We start from the raw sequence: 18179 nt of genomic DNA, 5'->3' as shown, positions 1-18179 counted from the left end.
TTGAATTGTTTCATCATCACTATCATTTCGTTCTGGAACTTTAGGTTTGGCTCAGTAATTCTTTCGGCATAGCACTTTCCATTATAATAAGTTTCCACCAATTTTTTGTGAGTGAATGATGGATTCTTATTGAGAAGCTTAAATGATTGTATAATAGATAGTTGGCTCTTTTAATATGCTGAAGTATTAAATATTTGTCTGGTGCCAATCTTGCAAGTGACTTTCTCTTCTTGTAGGACTTCCACTTGGTCAACCTTGCCTCTGTTATGTTTTTGCTTTTGTTGTCTCTGTATATAATATTTAAAACAAAGTTTTTCAAATGCAGTACAGCTGCCAGTAGATTTTTACAGGATTTCAACAGATTTTTTTCTTCTTTGCTTTTTCGAAAATTATTGAAAATCTTTGCCTTTCCATGTCCAAAGAATGCAGAGTTACTATCGCAGCCGGTCAAATCAAGAAGATGACTTATGATTTCTGCCATTTAATGACTACACATTTACAACTACAATTGACAAACACAGTTTCTTCTGATTTTCTATAGATCATTAGTTCTCCTGGCATATTGTGTGCGACGTATGCAGTCTGAACATACACATCTGTATCCTCCGAGTCTATTACTACTGGTTTAGTGACTTTGTAGCTTGTTCTGAGATAGTAGTAAATAGTCAGCATCATTGTATCTGCTTCTGCCTGACTACAATTAAATTCTGGTATCTCACCATTATCTGATAAATCAACACAATTTTCTAAAGAGTACAACACTCTAACTCCTTCAACTTCACTTCTTCTTGCTAGGGTTTCTTTAATAAATCCTTGTATTCTTGACTTGTTTTAATTGCTCTTAATGATTTTTTTAAACTCTTTACTTCATGGAAGCTGGTCCTGTAACTTCATGTGTGTATTAGGTATTTTCTGCCTATTTAATCGTCATTCTCTTTCTTCATATTTGATCGACTCTTCTTTACCGTATATGTCATTACAACAGATTGGTGTTTGTATCCATACAGTGGACAAGTTTTGATTTTTGGCATTTTCTAAATGTACCATTAGCATTGAATATGCCCAGGATACAGAGGTTATTCTCACCAAAGTTATCACTTTTGATCAACAAGTGGAATTATATACCAAATATTTGATATTGGACGATTTTTGTGGCGGCCATCTTAAATTTAAAAATGGCTGACATGCTTGGTTTTTTAAACTATGTTCATTGGACTCAAAGAAGTGAATAACATATGATTAGACCCTAAATTTAACATTTTTTAACGAGGAGAAATGCAATTATATACCGAAAGTTTTGATTTTTGACAATTTATGTTTTGGCCATCTTGAATTTCAAAATGGCTGCCATCCTACCTTAATGAAGTTATTCTTATTGGACTCAGAGAGCCTAATTACATATGAGTAGACATCAAATTTATCATTTTTCAACGACAGGAAGTGAAATTATACTGGAATATTTGATTTTCAACGATTACTATGGCAGCCATCTTGAATTTCAAAATGGCTGCCATCCTAGGTTTTTGAAACATGTCTCATTGAATTCAGTGACCCTAATAACATATAGTTAGACACCAGATTTACCCTTTTTCATGGAGCAGAAGTAAAGTTATGAGCCATTTTTAAATTTTGGTGGCCATTCTAAAAATGGCCGCCACAAAAAATGTTTCACCCTTTTTCAGGAGGCTCACCCCGCTCATTTTTTTTTAAATTTTATACCCTAGTGAAGCCAAATCAGCAGAGAAACCTTGGTCCCCGAAAAACGGGGGCCCTGTTTTTCACTATACTATAGCCATGCAAAAAAGAACAAAAATATGCGGGCAATGTACATTAGATAAGCGGTACAGAAACTAAGGTATGGAATTAATAATTTCATTGCGAAATTCTAAGGCCTTTTTAGTGAAGACCCTACTAAATCCTCATAGGTCGGGGGCACCTGTAAGAGGGAAACATCGCCATGCAGTTTCAAAATGGAAAAGCCGAAATTACATAAGTTTTGGCGTGGATGTAAGAACAATTTTCACTTTCAGGGCAGATTTCAAGCATATGGTTGGGGGGCGGTACATTAAACGGGATGCCATCGCACTGCCTTCAAGGTAGGCCACTGGATCTAATTAAGGGTTTGGGAGCTGATTACGATGCGCTTGGAGTTATTCTACCTGGATTAAATTGACAGAGATCTGAGATTTATTGATGATATAATAATGCAGGACATTGTGAACTTTAAGCTGCTACGTGAAGAAGATAGCAGATTCTGTGATCTGGTAAATTTTGGTTAAACGCAGCTTTAATATACTGAAAGAGGTAGGGCGACCGCATTATATTGACAACAACCACGTGTTAGCCATGATAGAGAAGAAAATAAATGCAGATGATAGGGCGGTGTGGTTTCGTATCTTACAAAGAGGAGAAAAACATGGATGACAGAATGAGGGCGACAGCACCATTACGTAACACCATCCAAACAGCTTGACGTATATCATCTGTAATGTATGTGTCTAAAACATATTATAGTACACACAATTTTAAGTATTGGTGTGCCAGAATTCAGAGCACTGGTTACAATTGTCCTAAGCTGACGCTCATGACACCAATCGAACACATAAAAACCATGTAGAACGGTCGTGCATGCTACAGCTGTTTAAAGAAAGCTGGAAGAAACCACAATATACCTACATATTCTAGAAGAAGACAATGTACCGTGATGAGCATCGAGATTCAATGGAAGTCATTTCATCATCCGTTTCTTATATTCATTCCATAAAATCCACCGGGGTAGCAAGCGTGAATATTTATAGCAAAGAAACATACTACCAGTAGCCTTAGCGTAGATGATAGGAAATAACAACCGGCAACAGGCCGCAAATTTTCTTCTGAACACGGGAGCTCAACTAATCATAACATCTCCATAAACACTTGAATCTAAAGGATAAGAAGTGGCGACGACAATTCGTAAAGTAAGGGGAGAGCAGCTCTTTACCAAGATTTATAACACCAAGATTCGCCAGTATAAAAAGTAACATTAAGAGTTTACTGTGAAAGCAGTTGGTAAACCTTCAATAAGTGAGGAAGTTCAGGTATCAGAATTAGCAAGCTGTTTAAATATTAATGTTGAAGATGTTCATCGTGGACATGGTCCAATATATCTGCCAATTAGAATCGACTACTCAAAGAAGCATGTAGGCTGAACAAGAAATGTTCAGTATCAGAAGAGCAAACACATTTATACCGAGTATTACATGATGACTTATGCATGAAGGTTGGTGTGATCAGTGGATGATACCATATTCCTTGAAGAAAGACCCAAACAACAGGCTGCAAGCTGAAAGAAAATTAGCAGGATATTGAACGAAGATTTCAAAAAGATTTTGAGCTTGCAAAAGATGAAGGCCATGGTCGACATGAAGTTTGTAAGGGAACTTAGCAGAGAGGAACTAAATAATCACAAAGTCCCAGTACATTACATAGCCCACTTTCCAGTGGTGTGTCCACAGAAGAGTACATCAGTGCGCATATAGTATTCGACACGTTCGCAAAGTTGTTAGGTATGCTTTTTACTTCTTCCACTACTTCTTTCGCCCTTTCAATTGTGCTGACTGAATCGCAAATGTCATCCATATAAGTGTTTACTTTGAGAATTTCTGATGTCTGTGGAGATATTTCTTTACCATTTCAGCCATTTTTCTTAAGGCAACATAAGCCGGCTGGCTTGTCCCCAAATGTAACAACCGTTTATACATAATTATTCATCAGGCTGCAAGTCTACCGTCATGTTTCGCCACAAAAAACGTTGCTCATACTAATTATGTCACTGCATAGTGAAACGTTATTCTCTCTGAATCGCAAGAGCACTCCTAACAGGTTGTTAAGCAGGTGTGTGCCCTTTAGCAATAGTCGTTGAGGTAGTGTCCGGTGGTTTCAGTGTTAAAACTTGGAATTCAAACAAAGAAGAGACTACACCAAAGCAAGGCAGAGATGAACTAAAACTGTTGGAAATGATGACCAATGATGACCACGTTTTAGGAACTGTCTGGGATAAAAAAAAACAAAAAAAAAACAGGATGTGTTCAAGTTCAAAATGAACATTGACCTAGAAAATTATGTATGAAGTAAGAATAGCACACAATTGAAGTTGACGAAACGAAGATTGCTAAGAATATTTGATCCTATTGAAATTGCTGCACTCAGTTTGATTCAACACAAAATTGGAATTCAATGGTTATGTGAACAGGTACTGGACTAGGATCAAGACCTGTCTTGGTCTGAACAGGAAAAGTGGTTTGAAATTTTCCAAGATATGGGAAGCATTAATGATGTAAAAGTAGAGAGATGTCTACCTAATGCCATGGACTGTCGAAACTTTGCATTTATTCAGATGCATCGGAATATGCATTTGGGGTATGTGCGCACGCTAAATGGAAAACCAATGAAGGATCATACGAAGTAAGGTTTATGACTGCAAAGTCCTCCACTGAGCGGTTATCAATACCCAGGCTAGAGCTACAAGCTGCTGTATTGACCACCAGATTATCAGAAACTATTCAGGATGAAACAAGACTGCAAATAACCAAACCATTTTCATGTCTTACAACACAATCGCACTTGCTTGAATAAGAAGTAACGCAAGATCATTCAAACCCTTTGTATCAGCGAGTGAAATCCACAGTAGATCAAACCAATCCCAATGGAGACACATACCTGGCAAGGACGTATCAAGAGGCACACCGAGCTCCATTATTTCTAAGTCTTGAAGAGAAAACTTGCCCCGAGATACGTGGCCAAAGTAAGATCAAATGGATACAACGGACAGGACTTAACTCGAAAAGAATGAGAAGGAAGATGTAAACTTAAAAAAGAACAACGAATGTAGAATTGCTAGGCCTGCTATGTAATTAACTTCATATTACTGTATTAGGCCTACTATATATATTTTTTCATTATTACGGTTTTAATCCACTTTGTCTCCCATTATGCATTTTACTTGTCTGGGACGCTTTGAATTACGGGCTATTTACCATTATCGATGGTTATTATAATTCCTAGCCTACAGAATTCCAACTGTTCTTTCAACTTTTATTGTGTGAACATAATATTATGTAATCAAATTTCATTTCATTTATTCAGTCCAAAGTACAATAGAACTGACAAACACAAAATATCATGTTTAATTATTTTCTCTCCATTCTGTCGGAAAACATACATACAGAGTCAAGTCAGTCAAAAGTTTAATTAGATAAAAAAAAATACTATATAAATATTGAAATAAAAGAATTGCAGCGTAAACCTAAAGTTAAAATGTTCAATTCAAGAGTAAAATGCAAAATATTAAAATAGATTATTACTTTGCATAGAAATATATACAGCCAATGCCGTGGATTCAACCATGGCACTGGACACAATCAATACAATTATGATTCTGATACAAAATAAGAGTAAAATAAGTTAAAATAAACTTACTTTCTTCAAGCAGTTTAGCCGAACTTTTGCACTGGCCTAGTTTATTTCTTGCTTCCATTGAGTATTCACCAAAATCACTATCATTCACATCACTGACGGTCAAAGAATACTGGCAAATATTATCGAACTCGATCTTAAAACGAATGTTTTCTTCAATTGGTTTGCCGTTTTTAAACCAAGAGATATCAGCAAGCGGATAACTCTTCACTTTGCAATTAAATGTTGCTCTACCCCCTTTGCAAACACTACTGTCTTTTAGAATGTCGAGCAAGATTGGCGTTGACTGATACTTGAACGATGTTTGTATTGTCTCGGCCATATTCGGAGATTTTTCATGTGAAATTGTTTTCTCCTTTTTAACATAGCATACGTCATCAACTTGAATATTGTTATTCATCTCAAATTTTTGTATGACTTCCTCGACAATGCTATTTTTTCGCTTTAGCCGAGTGGTACAAGTTTTGCTAACTGGAGAGTTGACATTTAAACTCTGCTTCTCAGTCGTGTTAAATTTGGTAAGTTGACTTACTGTAGGTGTGTGTGAAAACTTTGATTCAGTGGAAAGTCTGCTCCCAAACATCATCAGGACATTCATTCGATGAATCGCTCGCAAAGCGATTGCTGTTTTCTGCAATGAAAATTATTATAATGTGAAGCACGATTGCAAAAAGATGTCATATAGAGTACACAGATCCATTTTCATTCCGATTTGTACGTCTGACACGACAGAGTGATTCACAATACATACCAATTGACTTTAAAAAACAAACGCACACAATGTAATAGAAAATAGCTTTATAATAGAGGAAGAGGCACTGTATTGTAGTTAATACAAACACACCTCTTACAGGATTCTGAGAACAAAACGTTTTTGAGACAGGAGCGGGCCTACGATGACCCCGAATAAGGAGTACCATTACAAGATTATAACAGTATGAATAAAACTGAATAAATAAGTTTGTAGAAGAGCCCAATTAAATATAAAGTAGTGCAACTTAAAAAAAAAACATCGAATATAAAACTTGGCTTAGGAAGGCTGTGTTGTAACCCGCACTCAATTACATTTTGTTTTGTGAATTTTTAAAGAAAATCTATTTATGGTTTTATTTTTAGAACAGTAATAGTAAAACATCTTAATTTCTATTGTAGTTGCAAAAATACTACAGGAATCGAAGATTTTCTTCGACAGTAGAACAGTATTTTAAAATAAGCAATGCCCTCTGTAGTATTTTACTAATTAGAATATATTTCAGCTGTTGTTTTTCTTTTCATATTTGGCAAGTATTCATTAAATAAAAACATTGAATGAATGTGAATGAATGAATGAATACAATTTAATTCGATTATGAGAGCCATATGTAAGCTTTTTCAAGGGTGTTTGGTCGGGCTATTAAATATCCTGACACTGCCCTCTTGAAGATATTGACATCTCATGGTTTAGGTTGTATGATGTACGCTGATGACATACAAGTGTGTCGATTTCATCCAAGAGAGCTCTCACTCACTTTCTAAGCTTAATGCTTGCGTAGGTGACATCAAATGCTGGTTATCCTTAAACAAGCTATGCTTAAATATAAAAGCAAAACGGAATTAATCACTTTTAGCTGCTGTTTTCGAGCCCACGAAGTGATGTCTTTACGGCTGTATGATTCCTTAGTAAAACTAAAGCCTGAAACTCGTAACATTGGTGTTATATTTGAATTAACTCTGCAAAATAAAAACCAACATCGACACTGTGTGTCGGTCTGCATATGTTGCCATCTGGAGAATTGGAAAATTGGGAAATATTTAGACTAACCCACCACCATCCGCCTAGTTCACACCTTTATAACTTTTTAGTATAGTGAAAATCAGGGTCCCCTTAACCATTTTCGGGGATCAAGATTTCTCTACTGATTTAGCTTCATTGGGGCATAAATAAGAAATTGAGCGGGGGTGGGGACCCTTAAGAAAAAGAGCAGAACACATTTTTGGGGGCCATTTTAAAAATTTAGATAGGCCTATTGGCTCGTAACTTTATTATGTTGAATGAAAAGGTGTAAATCTGGTTTATAAGTATATGTTATTGTGGTACTGAATTCAATGAGACATGTTTCAAAAGCCTAGAATGGCAGCTATTTTGAAATTCAAGATGGCAAATGTACAAATTAACAAAAATCGAATATTTCACTGTAATTCCACTTCTCCTCTATGAAAAATGGTAAGTTCGGTGTCTAATTATATGTTATTGACCTCTATGAGTCTTATAAACATAGTATAAAAAAGTAGGATGGCAGCCATGATAATGATAATCTGTCTTCTACTGAACAGAAGGGGTTACGATCTTTACCTGGTGATTATTTGGGTGTTTTCCAAAACTCTGATAGTCCTTTGGGTCATTATTCTGATGTTAAACATATAATCAATACTGGTGATCATCCTCCTGTTCGTGCTCGCCCATATAGACACCCACCTCATATACAAAATATTATTCGTGCAGAGGTGGACAAAATGTTAAAAGATAACATTATTTCACCATCGAAGTCTTGTTGGTCTAGTAACATAGTCTTAATTAAAAAGAAAAACACCAATGATTTTCAGATTCTGCCTAGATTGTCGACCATTAAACTTGTGTAGAGTGCGTGATAACTTTCCGCTTCCCAATATTTTGGATTCTTTGGATAGTTTAGGTGCTACTAATCCTGCATTTTTTTCAACCTTAGATATTGCTTCGGGCTATTGGCAAATAGGACTTGAAGAAAGTAGTAAATGTAAAACAGCATTTGTTACACAAGGGGGTTTGTATGAATTCAGTGTGTTCTACCTGTTGGCCTCCATAATGCTCCAAATACGTTTCAACGTGCAATGCAAGAAATTCTTAGAGGTTTACAATAGAAATTGCTCTTGTATATCTTGATGATATTATAATTTTTTCAAAATCATTTGAAGAGAATATTGATCATCTGAGACAAGTTTTAGATCGGTTTAGGTTAGCTGGATTGAAGTTAAAACCTAAGAAATGTACATTTGGTCATAACTACTGATCCCGAGTAAATTAAAATTGTCCAAGAGTATCCTGTTCCTACGAAAACTTCCCCGTTTAAATCGTATTTGGGATTTACCAGTTATCATGGACGGTTTATTCCGGGTTATAGTCAAATAGCTTATCCCCTAACTAATCTTACTAAAAAGATATACCATTTATTTGGTCTCAGGAATATCATGAGGCATTCGAAACATTTAAAAGTTTGTTCTTCAGACTGATGCTTCGACTACAGGGTTAGCATATATATTGTCACAAATCCAAGATGATGTTGAAAAGGTAATAGCATATGGTGGTAGAGTTCTGTCTAAATCAGAAAGAAATTATTCTATTACCGAGTTAGAGGCATTAGCTGTCGTCGAAGGTGTTAAGAAATATTCTTCATATCTTTTACATGGGCCTAAATTTAAAATTGTTACTGATCACCGTGCTTTGTGTTGGTTATTTGATCGAAAACAACCAACTGGTCGTATAGCTCGTTGGATATTGTTATTGCAAGCTTATGACTTTGAGATAGTTCATAAGGCAGGCATCTCAATTAAGAATGCCGATACGCTTAGTAGGTTACCCATAAGTACGTCGCAAACATTACCAGATCACACTATAGTCATAGTTGTATTAACTCTAATGATAATTCATGTAGCAATAGTAATGTTATTGGAAATACTTCATCGAAATGGGTCCCATTTGAGTTTGGTTCTTTAGATGATTGTATAATACCATGTAAATCTAAACCGAATGTCAGTGTAATACGTAATGTTCGATTGCAACAAGGGAAACGATTGATGAATAGAGATGTTGAAGATTATAAATCTCATGTTTCTAACATCCATGAATCAGTGGTGGCGCCAGAGGTGGGGATAGCCCCCCGTCGGGGAAGACGATAAATTTTGTCGGGGAACAAACAAATAAAAACAAATATTTACATGTAATATTCGTTTAGCCACCATATTGTTTGTGCTAACTTTTCATCACAAAAACAACAACAATAACAATAATAATAATAATAATAATAATAATAATAATTTAATGAGACTAATTAAAAATAATTTGCATTCTGTTATGTCAAATGCTCACTGAGATAGTCTCATGATGGTTGGAATACATCGTGATAGGTGAAGCAACCTCGACCATGACAGCGTGGTTGACAGATTTCATGCAAAATTTCCAAAATATAGAATTTCACTTTCAAGAAAGAGCATTTAAAAATAAATTAGATGGTTACATTGCATACTCTTTGTTTCTTGCTTTATTCAAAATGTTTTGGTTTTGGAAGCTGATTTCAACATTATGAAAGCATAGCCTACATGAAGTCATATTATAGTAACTCGATGCCTATCAAGTAAGTAATAAAAATTCAACATAATTCATCAAATATCCGTGGCTTCCAGGGGGCTTCGCCCCCCACCCCACCGGGGGCCCTAGGCTGCCTCCTGGCCCCCTGCCAAGTGAGACTCGATTCGTTCCAGTAGCCCCCCTCCGTCGGGCAGGTCCTGGCGCCACCACTGCCATGAATGTGTTCATTTTTCTGATCTTAAGCAGGAAAAACGGAACGAATCATGTGCAGGTGTTATTGCAGTTACCTAGAAGGTGATATTTTGTCTTCTGATGATAAATTTGCTCGTAATATACTTATGGAATCTGAACATTACTTCATTCATGACGATGGGTTATATGACGTATGGTCAGCTTCCACAACACGACATTTTCTGGGAAGAACTACTGTACAGTTGTATATTCCGCAGAGGTACGTTGACACGGTTTTACATGCTCATCATGATGAAGTTTTTGCTGCACACTTTTGTTTCCATAAAATATATGCAAAGATTAGACAGCGTTACTTTTTGAAGGGAATGTACAAGGATATTTATAACTGTATTCGATCTTGTGTATCTTGTGCCAGTAAGAAAACGCCAAAATAGAGTTATTGCTCCGCTGATGACAATGGAAGTTCCAGGGCCATTTTGAGCGAGTAAGTGTAAATGTTTTGGGACCTTTACCTATTGCAATAACTGGTAATCGCTATGTTTTATGTTTTGCTGATCATTATACACGTTGGCCAATTTTGGTTCCTGTTAAAACTATTGATTCTGGAATAATTGCCAATCATTTTACTCGGAAAAAATATGTAATCATGGATGTCAGAGATATTTGCTTAGCGACAGAGGTGCCAATTTCTTGAGTAAATTGGCGATCGAGGTTTGTCGCATTATGAGGACAAATAAACCGAATACTAGCTCATATCATCCTCGGTGTAATGCAGTGCAAGAACGTTTCAATGCTGTAATTCTGGATACAATTTCGCACTATGTCAACCGATTTCAGACTGATTGGGATAAGTATATACCATCCATTCAATTTGCCTACAGGACGACACCAGCAGATAATAGTGTGGGTTTTAGTCCATTTTTCTTATTGTACGATAGAGAAGCAGGTTTGCCGATGGATGTATCATTACTTAAGCCTGAAGTGGGTCAGGATAGGACTTTACGTGAACATATTAAGCATCTGGTTACACAATTGGAATTGGTCCGTGATATTTCAAAGAAATGTTTACAGGACAATCAAAATTCCATGAAACAACGTTTGATAAGTGTGCAACTGATGTGGAATACCAAGTTGGAGACTCTGTCTTTTTATTCTTTCCGTTTACACCACCCGGTCTCTCCAGGAAATTGCAGAAAAGATGGTGTGGACCGTATTTGCTAGTAAAGCGAACTGGACCCGTTAACTTCATGGTTCGAAATTTGGAAAATAATAAACTTTTGCCATCGCTAATACATGTTAATCGCATGAAATTTGCTTACGACAGGTATGTTCGTCCAACCAACGATGATCTACAGGGAAAAGACCCTAATCAATGCAATGTTCAAGGGCTGAGCGATGCTGATTTTCCAAAAGAATCTTTCAAACCTCTGCTGTCGACTCAAACTGTTAAGGATAAGCCAGTTGTTGTACCTGGTTTACCTTTTATTAATAAAGACAAAGCTCCATGAAATTGAACGAATTATCCGTGGGAAGTTCGTTAAAGGTAAATTGAATAAATGGGCAAACTTAACATAATATATGGGAACCAGAGAGCAATTTGAACTATACTGCAATTGAGCATTTGAAATCAAATCCTGTTCGGATAATTAGGAAACGTGTGTGATGACGTACTTACGTCGAACTCTACTGCTTTATTGAACATTAATTAATATAATGTGGAATTATTTTTGTAATTATCATGCCTGCAAAAGGTATCGGAATCGTGTATTATAATGTAATCAATTATGCTTATTTGACTATGCGATTTAAGATAAAATTTGAAATTATTTGATTGTGATAAAATGAAGAGAATGTTATAATTAACGTCAACATGCAAGATTAAGTTTGTTAATTATATATAAGTTTAACAAAAAAAATAATTAGATAACAGGCTTATGTAGCGCTAATGTGTTCTTATAGGATCCAACATAAGTCACAAAATTATAATAGAATATTTGTCAACGTCCAGAGATATTAGACCACGATTTCGCAACAGACGTCTGTAGGATTCCATCAAGTCTTGGTAAAGTATTAGAGGGTGTTGAAAAGATGAAACTTGCCTATCCATATGATAACCAAATAGGACTAAATTGGTAATAACATGGGATTGGGAGTTCCTAATGATGCACACGTTCGGGAGTGCTAATATCGTGTTATATATTTATGGAAGATAGGAAGTCGAAAAATTTATCATTTTGCAACTTAATATTAATCACATTTAATTGCTCTTACTACTGTATATAGTTTTGTAAATGTACACTAGAACTATTCATACCGAGGCTACATAAATGAATCGTCTCAGTCCATTCTTGTAGGGGAGGCGTATGTGATGGAGCTGGTATATCAATTTATTATGCATGATTATTTGATTCACCTGTTGAATAAATTAAGCTAATTAAGTGTTGGAATATAAAAGGGCTTTGAGAGGGTGGCTCAAGGTCCATTGTTGAAGCCGAGAGATCAGTGTATGATGTTATTGTTGTTTGCACAGGCCATGTTGATTAAAGTATCATTCAAGTAGCTTGTAGTTGTTTGTCGTTATTTCAATGTACGGCATAATAGTATGTAATTCCACTTCTCGATTAAAAATAGTAAATTTGGTGTCTGATTATAAAAACCACCGAAAATAGAATATTTCGGTATGTAATTCCACTTTTCTTTGAAAAATGGTAATAGTGTGTCTAATCATATGTTATTGGTCTCTCTTGGCCTAATAAACATGGCTTTAACAAGTTAGGATGCCCGCCATTTTTGAATTCAAGATGGCGGCCATGAAAATCTTCGAAAAATCAAAAATTTGGTTTTTATAATTTCACTTCTCTTTGATCAAAAATAGTCAAATTGTTGTCTAATCATATGTTATTGGGCTCTCTGAGTCCAATGACCATGGTTTCAAAAAACTAGAATGGCAGCCATTTTGAAATTCAAGATGGCCACTATGAAAATCGTCGAAAATCAAAATTAGGCCTAGGCCTATTTGTTTTTTCTAATTCCACTTCTCGATTAAAAATAGTAAATTTGGTGTGTAATCATCTTATTGGGCTATCCGAGTCCAATAAATAGCAACATACATTAATCAAGGAGAAGCAGAATTATAAAAAAATCTTCAATTTAATAATAACTGCCATCCGACTTTTTTTGAAAATTACCTTTAGTGATATCTTACCTTTAGTGATAACAGGAGGCAAAGAGTTTAAAACTCGTGCCGGATGCCCCCTCTCATATTACAAATGTGTCGATCGTAGTGTGCTTTGAATGAGTTTTGGATGTGCAATTGACAACATGTTCATGCAGCTTGTTCCACTTATCTATAACTCTAGTGTCAAAGAATGAATCACGAAAAATTTTGTTATGCACAGGAAGAATGATCTTAAAATTGTGACCACGAGTGTGATGGGCCCTCTATGCAGGATGTGAAAGAGTAAAAAAAAAGTTGAGAATCTATATTATCAAGATTGTGAAAAATTGTGTACACTTCGATCATGTCACCTCGGTCACGTCGTTCTTCTAAAGAGGAAAGTCCTAAGGCCCTCAAACGTGAATCAGATGAAAGGTTTTGGAGTTCTGGTACAAGTTTGGTCGGCCTATGCTGCACCTTCTCTAATGCTATGATATCCATTCTGTATTGGGGAGACCATGCCTCCATTTGCGGCCGAATGAGGGTTTTATAGAGTGGAAGAAACATACTTTGCTCATGTAGGTAAAAATGATAATCTGTAGCCATAGTAATTAGTTGACATGGAAGAAACGTTGCTTATCTCTTATGACAGGAGAGAAATCATTCGTATTATAATGAAGGTCTGACTCTACGGTCTCACCATAGCGTACGGTAAGTAAACAACGAATAAGCTGTAACATAATACTTACTAAATAAATAGATACGAATAGTTTTTTTTGTCTGTTGACCTATGTAAATTAGTTTTTCTGCGTAGGTTTTCGTCAGAGAACCTAATACAGGAAAGCCTGCCCTAGGTCAACAGTTAAGTATCACTTAAAGTGGGCTAGGCCTACCATTTTTTGTTATCTACATATCCTGACATGCAAGTTACCAAGAAATAAATCACTACAAAACATGATTTTTATACAAATATAAGACCACTAGTCTCTCCATTCACAACTTGAGGGCTCACACATAGTAGAGACGATTTTCAAACTACGTATTATATTTAGGTAGGAGCGGGTAAATCATAGCATATAATATTGAAATCAAGTTGCTGCTTAGCACTGGGAACACAAGTAATGTATAACTCAATCAACCGTATTAAAGATAGTTCAACGAAAGTTTCTTATTAAATAGTTGTATGAAAAAAGAGGTCTCTGGTGGAAATTAAAGTCGCAAACTTTCGGTCGGCGAGCGCCATACCGTTTAGACCACACACACACACCCACACCCACACGCACCTCCCACACCCCACACACACAAACATGTCTTTGTCGCATAACATTGATAGTGTAAGATTATACCTGTATTTTTTATTTGAAAAGATACTTAACTATAACCAATGCCTTTAGCCAGGATTTTCAAATTGTGTGGGACAATATCAGGGTGGACCCATTTTACATGTAAATTCTAATAATGTGGACTCATTTTCTTAAAAGTTGTCCCATTTTACCCAAAAATATGAATAATGTGGACTCATTTTCTTAAAAATTGACCCATTTTATGCAAAATATGAGAAATCTGGACCCATTTTCTTAAAAGTTGACCCATTTTACACAAAATATGGGAAATCTGGACCCATTTTTAAAATGTTGACCCATTTTTTGTGGACCCAATAGAAAAATTGTGTGGGACTGTCCCAACTGTCCCAATAGCTGGCTACGGCATTGAATATAACAGTACACAATGTAAGTCTTTGAAATAAAAGAAAGTCTATAAACTATAAAATTGATTTGGAAACAACCATTCTAATCAAACCGTTTAGGTATTTAATTTTGAAGTTTTTAATAAGCCTACGCACCTGCCATCTTCGTTTAGCAACATATCGTTTCAGCTTTGTAGTACAAAGTCGGTTAGTTTGTCTTTGTCTCGTGTCGCCTGCTAGCCATTTGTGTTCTAGGCATTGGTTGGCACTATGCCGTTTCCTACAAAAAAAAAACAAAAAACAAAAAAAAAAAAACAATTGCCATGTGCTTAAGCTAGTCAGTTGTATGAATTTTCTGCCATTTTGATTACATCATATTAAAAACAAAATATGTTATCAAATCTTGTAATTAATAATATGACTAAGTGTATCCTATTTTCTTTCTTAGTTTAAATACTGTAGGCCTATTCGACGGTTTTTCTTTCTCTGTGTCCTAATCCAAAATATTACAAAAGTTATCTCTTGGTGTACTGACAATGATAATAGGAGCTGCAATGTGGGCGCACATCTCCAGGGACCTAATCCGAACTTCCTTGTTGATTTTACCAATCATTCAGTAATTTTGCATATATGAAATAACTAAGTCTTCAATTGAAAATTATAATGAGAAAATAATGTCCCTGCCAATTAAGGGACGGAGTGCAACGAGTAGGCCTACTTACATCGAGTGACCCTCTTATAGTGTAGGGATATCCTTAGTTATTTTGAACCTCATTTAATTTGATTATTTTTTTTAATGTAGTAGTGATATTAATAACAGCAACAATACCAACAATAATAATAATAACAACTCCATTTAATCACAGGCTCCATGATAAGCCCTGAAAAAAACCACTCATTTATACAACTAATCAGTTTGAGACATTCCCGTTTGTGTGTTCTAATTTATTGTTTTATTGCCTACATATACAATAAAAATTTCAAATGGGGTAAGAGGGTTGAGAAAGGAGCAGTTTGTTTCTCATGTAGGCCTATTTATAAAATATTTGATATTCCAATAACCAACAACATTTTTACTGTGTTAATACAGTAAGTTATAGTACCACCACCCCACTCCACCACGTCCCCATAATCACTACCGAGTCTGAACAATCCTGACTCATCACATGCCATATACATTTAAATATTGCATTTATATATATAAAAAAAATGTGTTGTTTTTTAGTTCATTAAAAGAATTTATAATAGTAGAGACATACCGTACTTAGGCGTTTATTCATGAGAATGGGTTTGGGGGGGGGGCGTTTATTCCAGTGAGGTGTTTATTTTTGGAAGATAAGACACGTATATACTCAAATAAACGCCCCTTAATTGCAATGTAAATTTGGTAAATTTTCAAAGTGGGGCGTCTATTCGAATAAAGTTTCAGTTTCAGGCTACCAACTTTCGTATAGGCCACAATGTATATAATTAATTGATCGGCTTAGCAATATTCCGCAGGCCTACATTTAGATTTCTATGAGGTTTAGATAAAAAAAATACCTGACAGGATTTGAACTTAGAACCCAGGGTTTGGAAGACAAACATCTTAACCACCAAGGCACAGTCGTATGGTAAAACGAAAGGTACTGTACTGTTATTATTATTATTATATTATTATTATTTGGATTTATAGAGCGCTTTTCCAAGAGACCAAATCGCTGTACAAAAATAGATTTTTTATAAATTTATATTATCATACAATTGAAGCACATAGGAAATAAGACAATTAAAACACTAAGGATTAGGAAAAATGTGCGTCTTGAGGAGTTTAAAAAAAAAAGATGCACAAATGCACAATAGAAGCTTCACGAACACTAAAGTCTTGGCCCCAGAACGGAAAACGACTTATCTCCAAAAGATCGTTTTGTTTTTGGAATGGCGAGACGAGTATGGTTTTGGGCGGATCTAAGCCCTCGTAATACTATGATCACTCAGACAGACGGGAGCTGAGTTGTGCAGGCAATTGAACACATGCACCAAGATCTTATACTCAATTCTCTGCTGGACAGGTAACCAATGCAACTCCCGAGTAAGTGGGGCCGCAGGAGTGCGCCTGCTAACCTGAAAGATCAGACGTGCCGCACGATTCTGCAAGAACGAAACACATTTTTGTCAACCTATAAATAAATCTATTAATATTACAAGATATCGTGTATTTCTGACGTTACAAATCTTTACCTTTGAAGTTTCACCAATAATTCTTCGATGAATGCTTTAGCGTCTTCAGAAACAGTATCAAAGGCCGGGTCGTCGAAGTCCCAATCCGCCCTTGTCACGTTATTTAGTGTATCCACGTCAGAGTCACCAAGAAATGGGGACAAACCACTTAGCCTTTAATAAACACATACAATTAATTAAATAAGTATTCGGTACTGATTCATTTATGATTGTAGTTTAAACCATAATTTATTTTGGTAATTCAAATGTGCCAGCTTGTACCGATACCGGTATATAGATTCATAGAAATCCTATTCTTAAACACCATGTGTAAAATAACTCACTAATTTCTTTTATTAACAGCATAATATTGTGATTTTCGTTTTGTCTTCGTTTTATTTTCATAGAAACCCGCATAGACCTAGCCAAGAAAGTGTCTTGTCGTGACGTAATGTGCCGGACACCGTAAGCAACGCTTGCTCTCACATTAGACAACTCTATATACTTGTCTCAGGTCTCACCGTCGTCAGAAGTATGACGATAATCTACTTACAGAATATAACAAATAACCCCTACACTCCACATATCCGTAGCAGTGTCAATGGAATCATAGTTGATTACTTCAGGAGCAACGAATTCTGGTGTTCCAAACATCACTTTCATCGAATCTCCAGGTAATAACTTCCTAGCTAAACCGAAGTCGATAAGTTTGATTCGATTACTGTGTTTATCCACGCACATTATATTCTCTGGCTTTAAATCAAGATGTACAATGTTCAGTTTGTGCATATGCTGAACCCCGAGACAAATTTGCCGCATGAATATTACAGCATCACTTTCGCAAAATTCAAAATCGTCGGCGATGATTCGTTCAAATAATTCACCACCGGATACACTGAAAGCATATTATTGTCTGATACCATGATTTATAATAGTAATAGTAGCAGTAGTAGTAGTAATAGTAGCAGTAGTAGTAGTAGTAGTAGTAGTAGTAGTAGTAGTAGTAGTAGTAGTAGTAGTAGTAGTAGTAGTAGTAGTAGTAGTAGTAGTAGTAGTAGTAGTACCGGTAAACCTATCCAATGTGAGGACAATCGCCTATATTTTCTTATTAATCTCAGGACAAAAAAAATAAGTGAGGACAAATCTCGTGTCCTCACTTAGTCTAGGCC

General features: G+C 35.8%; 1 protein-coding gene across 1 annotated transcript in view; it reads right to left on the bottom strand.

Moving 5' to 3' along the window:
* Positions 1-17924, bottom strand: part of LOC117102172 (myosin light chain kinase, smooth muscle-like) — a 68814-nt gene extending 50890 nt beyond the window's left edge. The window contains exons 1-4 of the mRNA XM_033242376.1: positions 17564-17924; positions 17032-17184; positions 14968-15091; positions 5458-6085 (exon numbers count right to left, since the gene is read on the bottom strand). Coding sequence (XP_033098267.1) covers positions 5458-6085; positions 14968-15091; positions 17032-17184; positions 17564-17829 — 1171 coding nt within the window. The 5' untranslated portion in view covers positions 17830-17924. The remainder of the gene's footprint in view (positions 1-5457; positions 6086-14967; positions 15092-17031; positions 17185-17563) is intronic.
* Positions 17925-18179: the final 255 nt, after the last annotated feature.

This window comes from Anneissia japonica, unplaced genomic scaffold (genome assembly GCF_011630105.1).
Source record: "Anneissia japonica isolate Jap-2015-1 unplaced genomic scaffold, ASM1163010v1 scaffold287785_len535756_cov143, whole genome shotgun sequence".
In the NCBI taxonomy this organism is placed as follows: domain Eukaryota; kingdom Metazoa; phylum Echinodermata; class Crinoidea; order Comatulida; family Comatulidae; genus Anneissia; species Anneissia japonica.
This window is presented reverse-complemented; position numbering and strand designations above follow the sequence as displayed.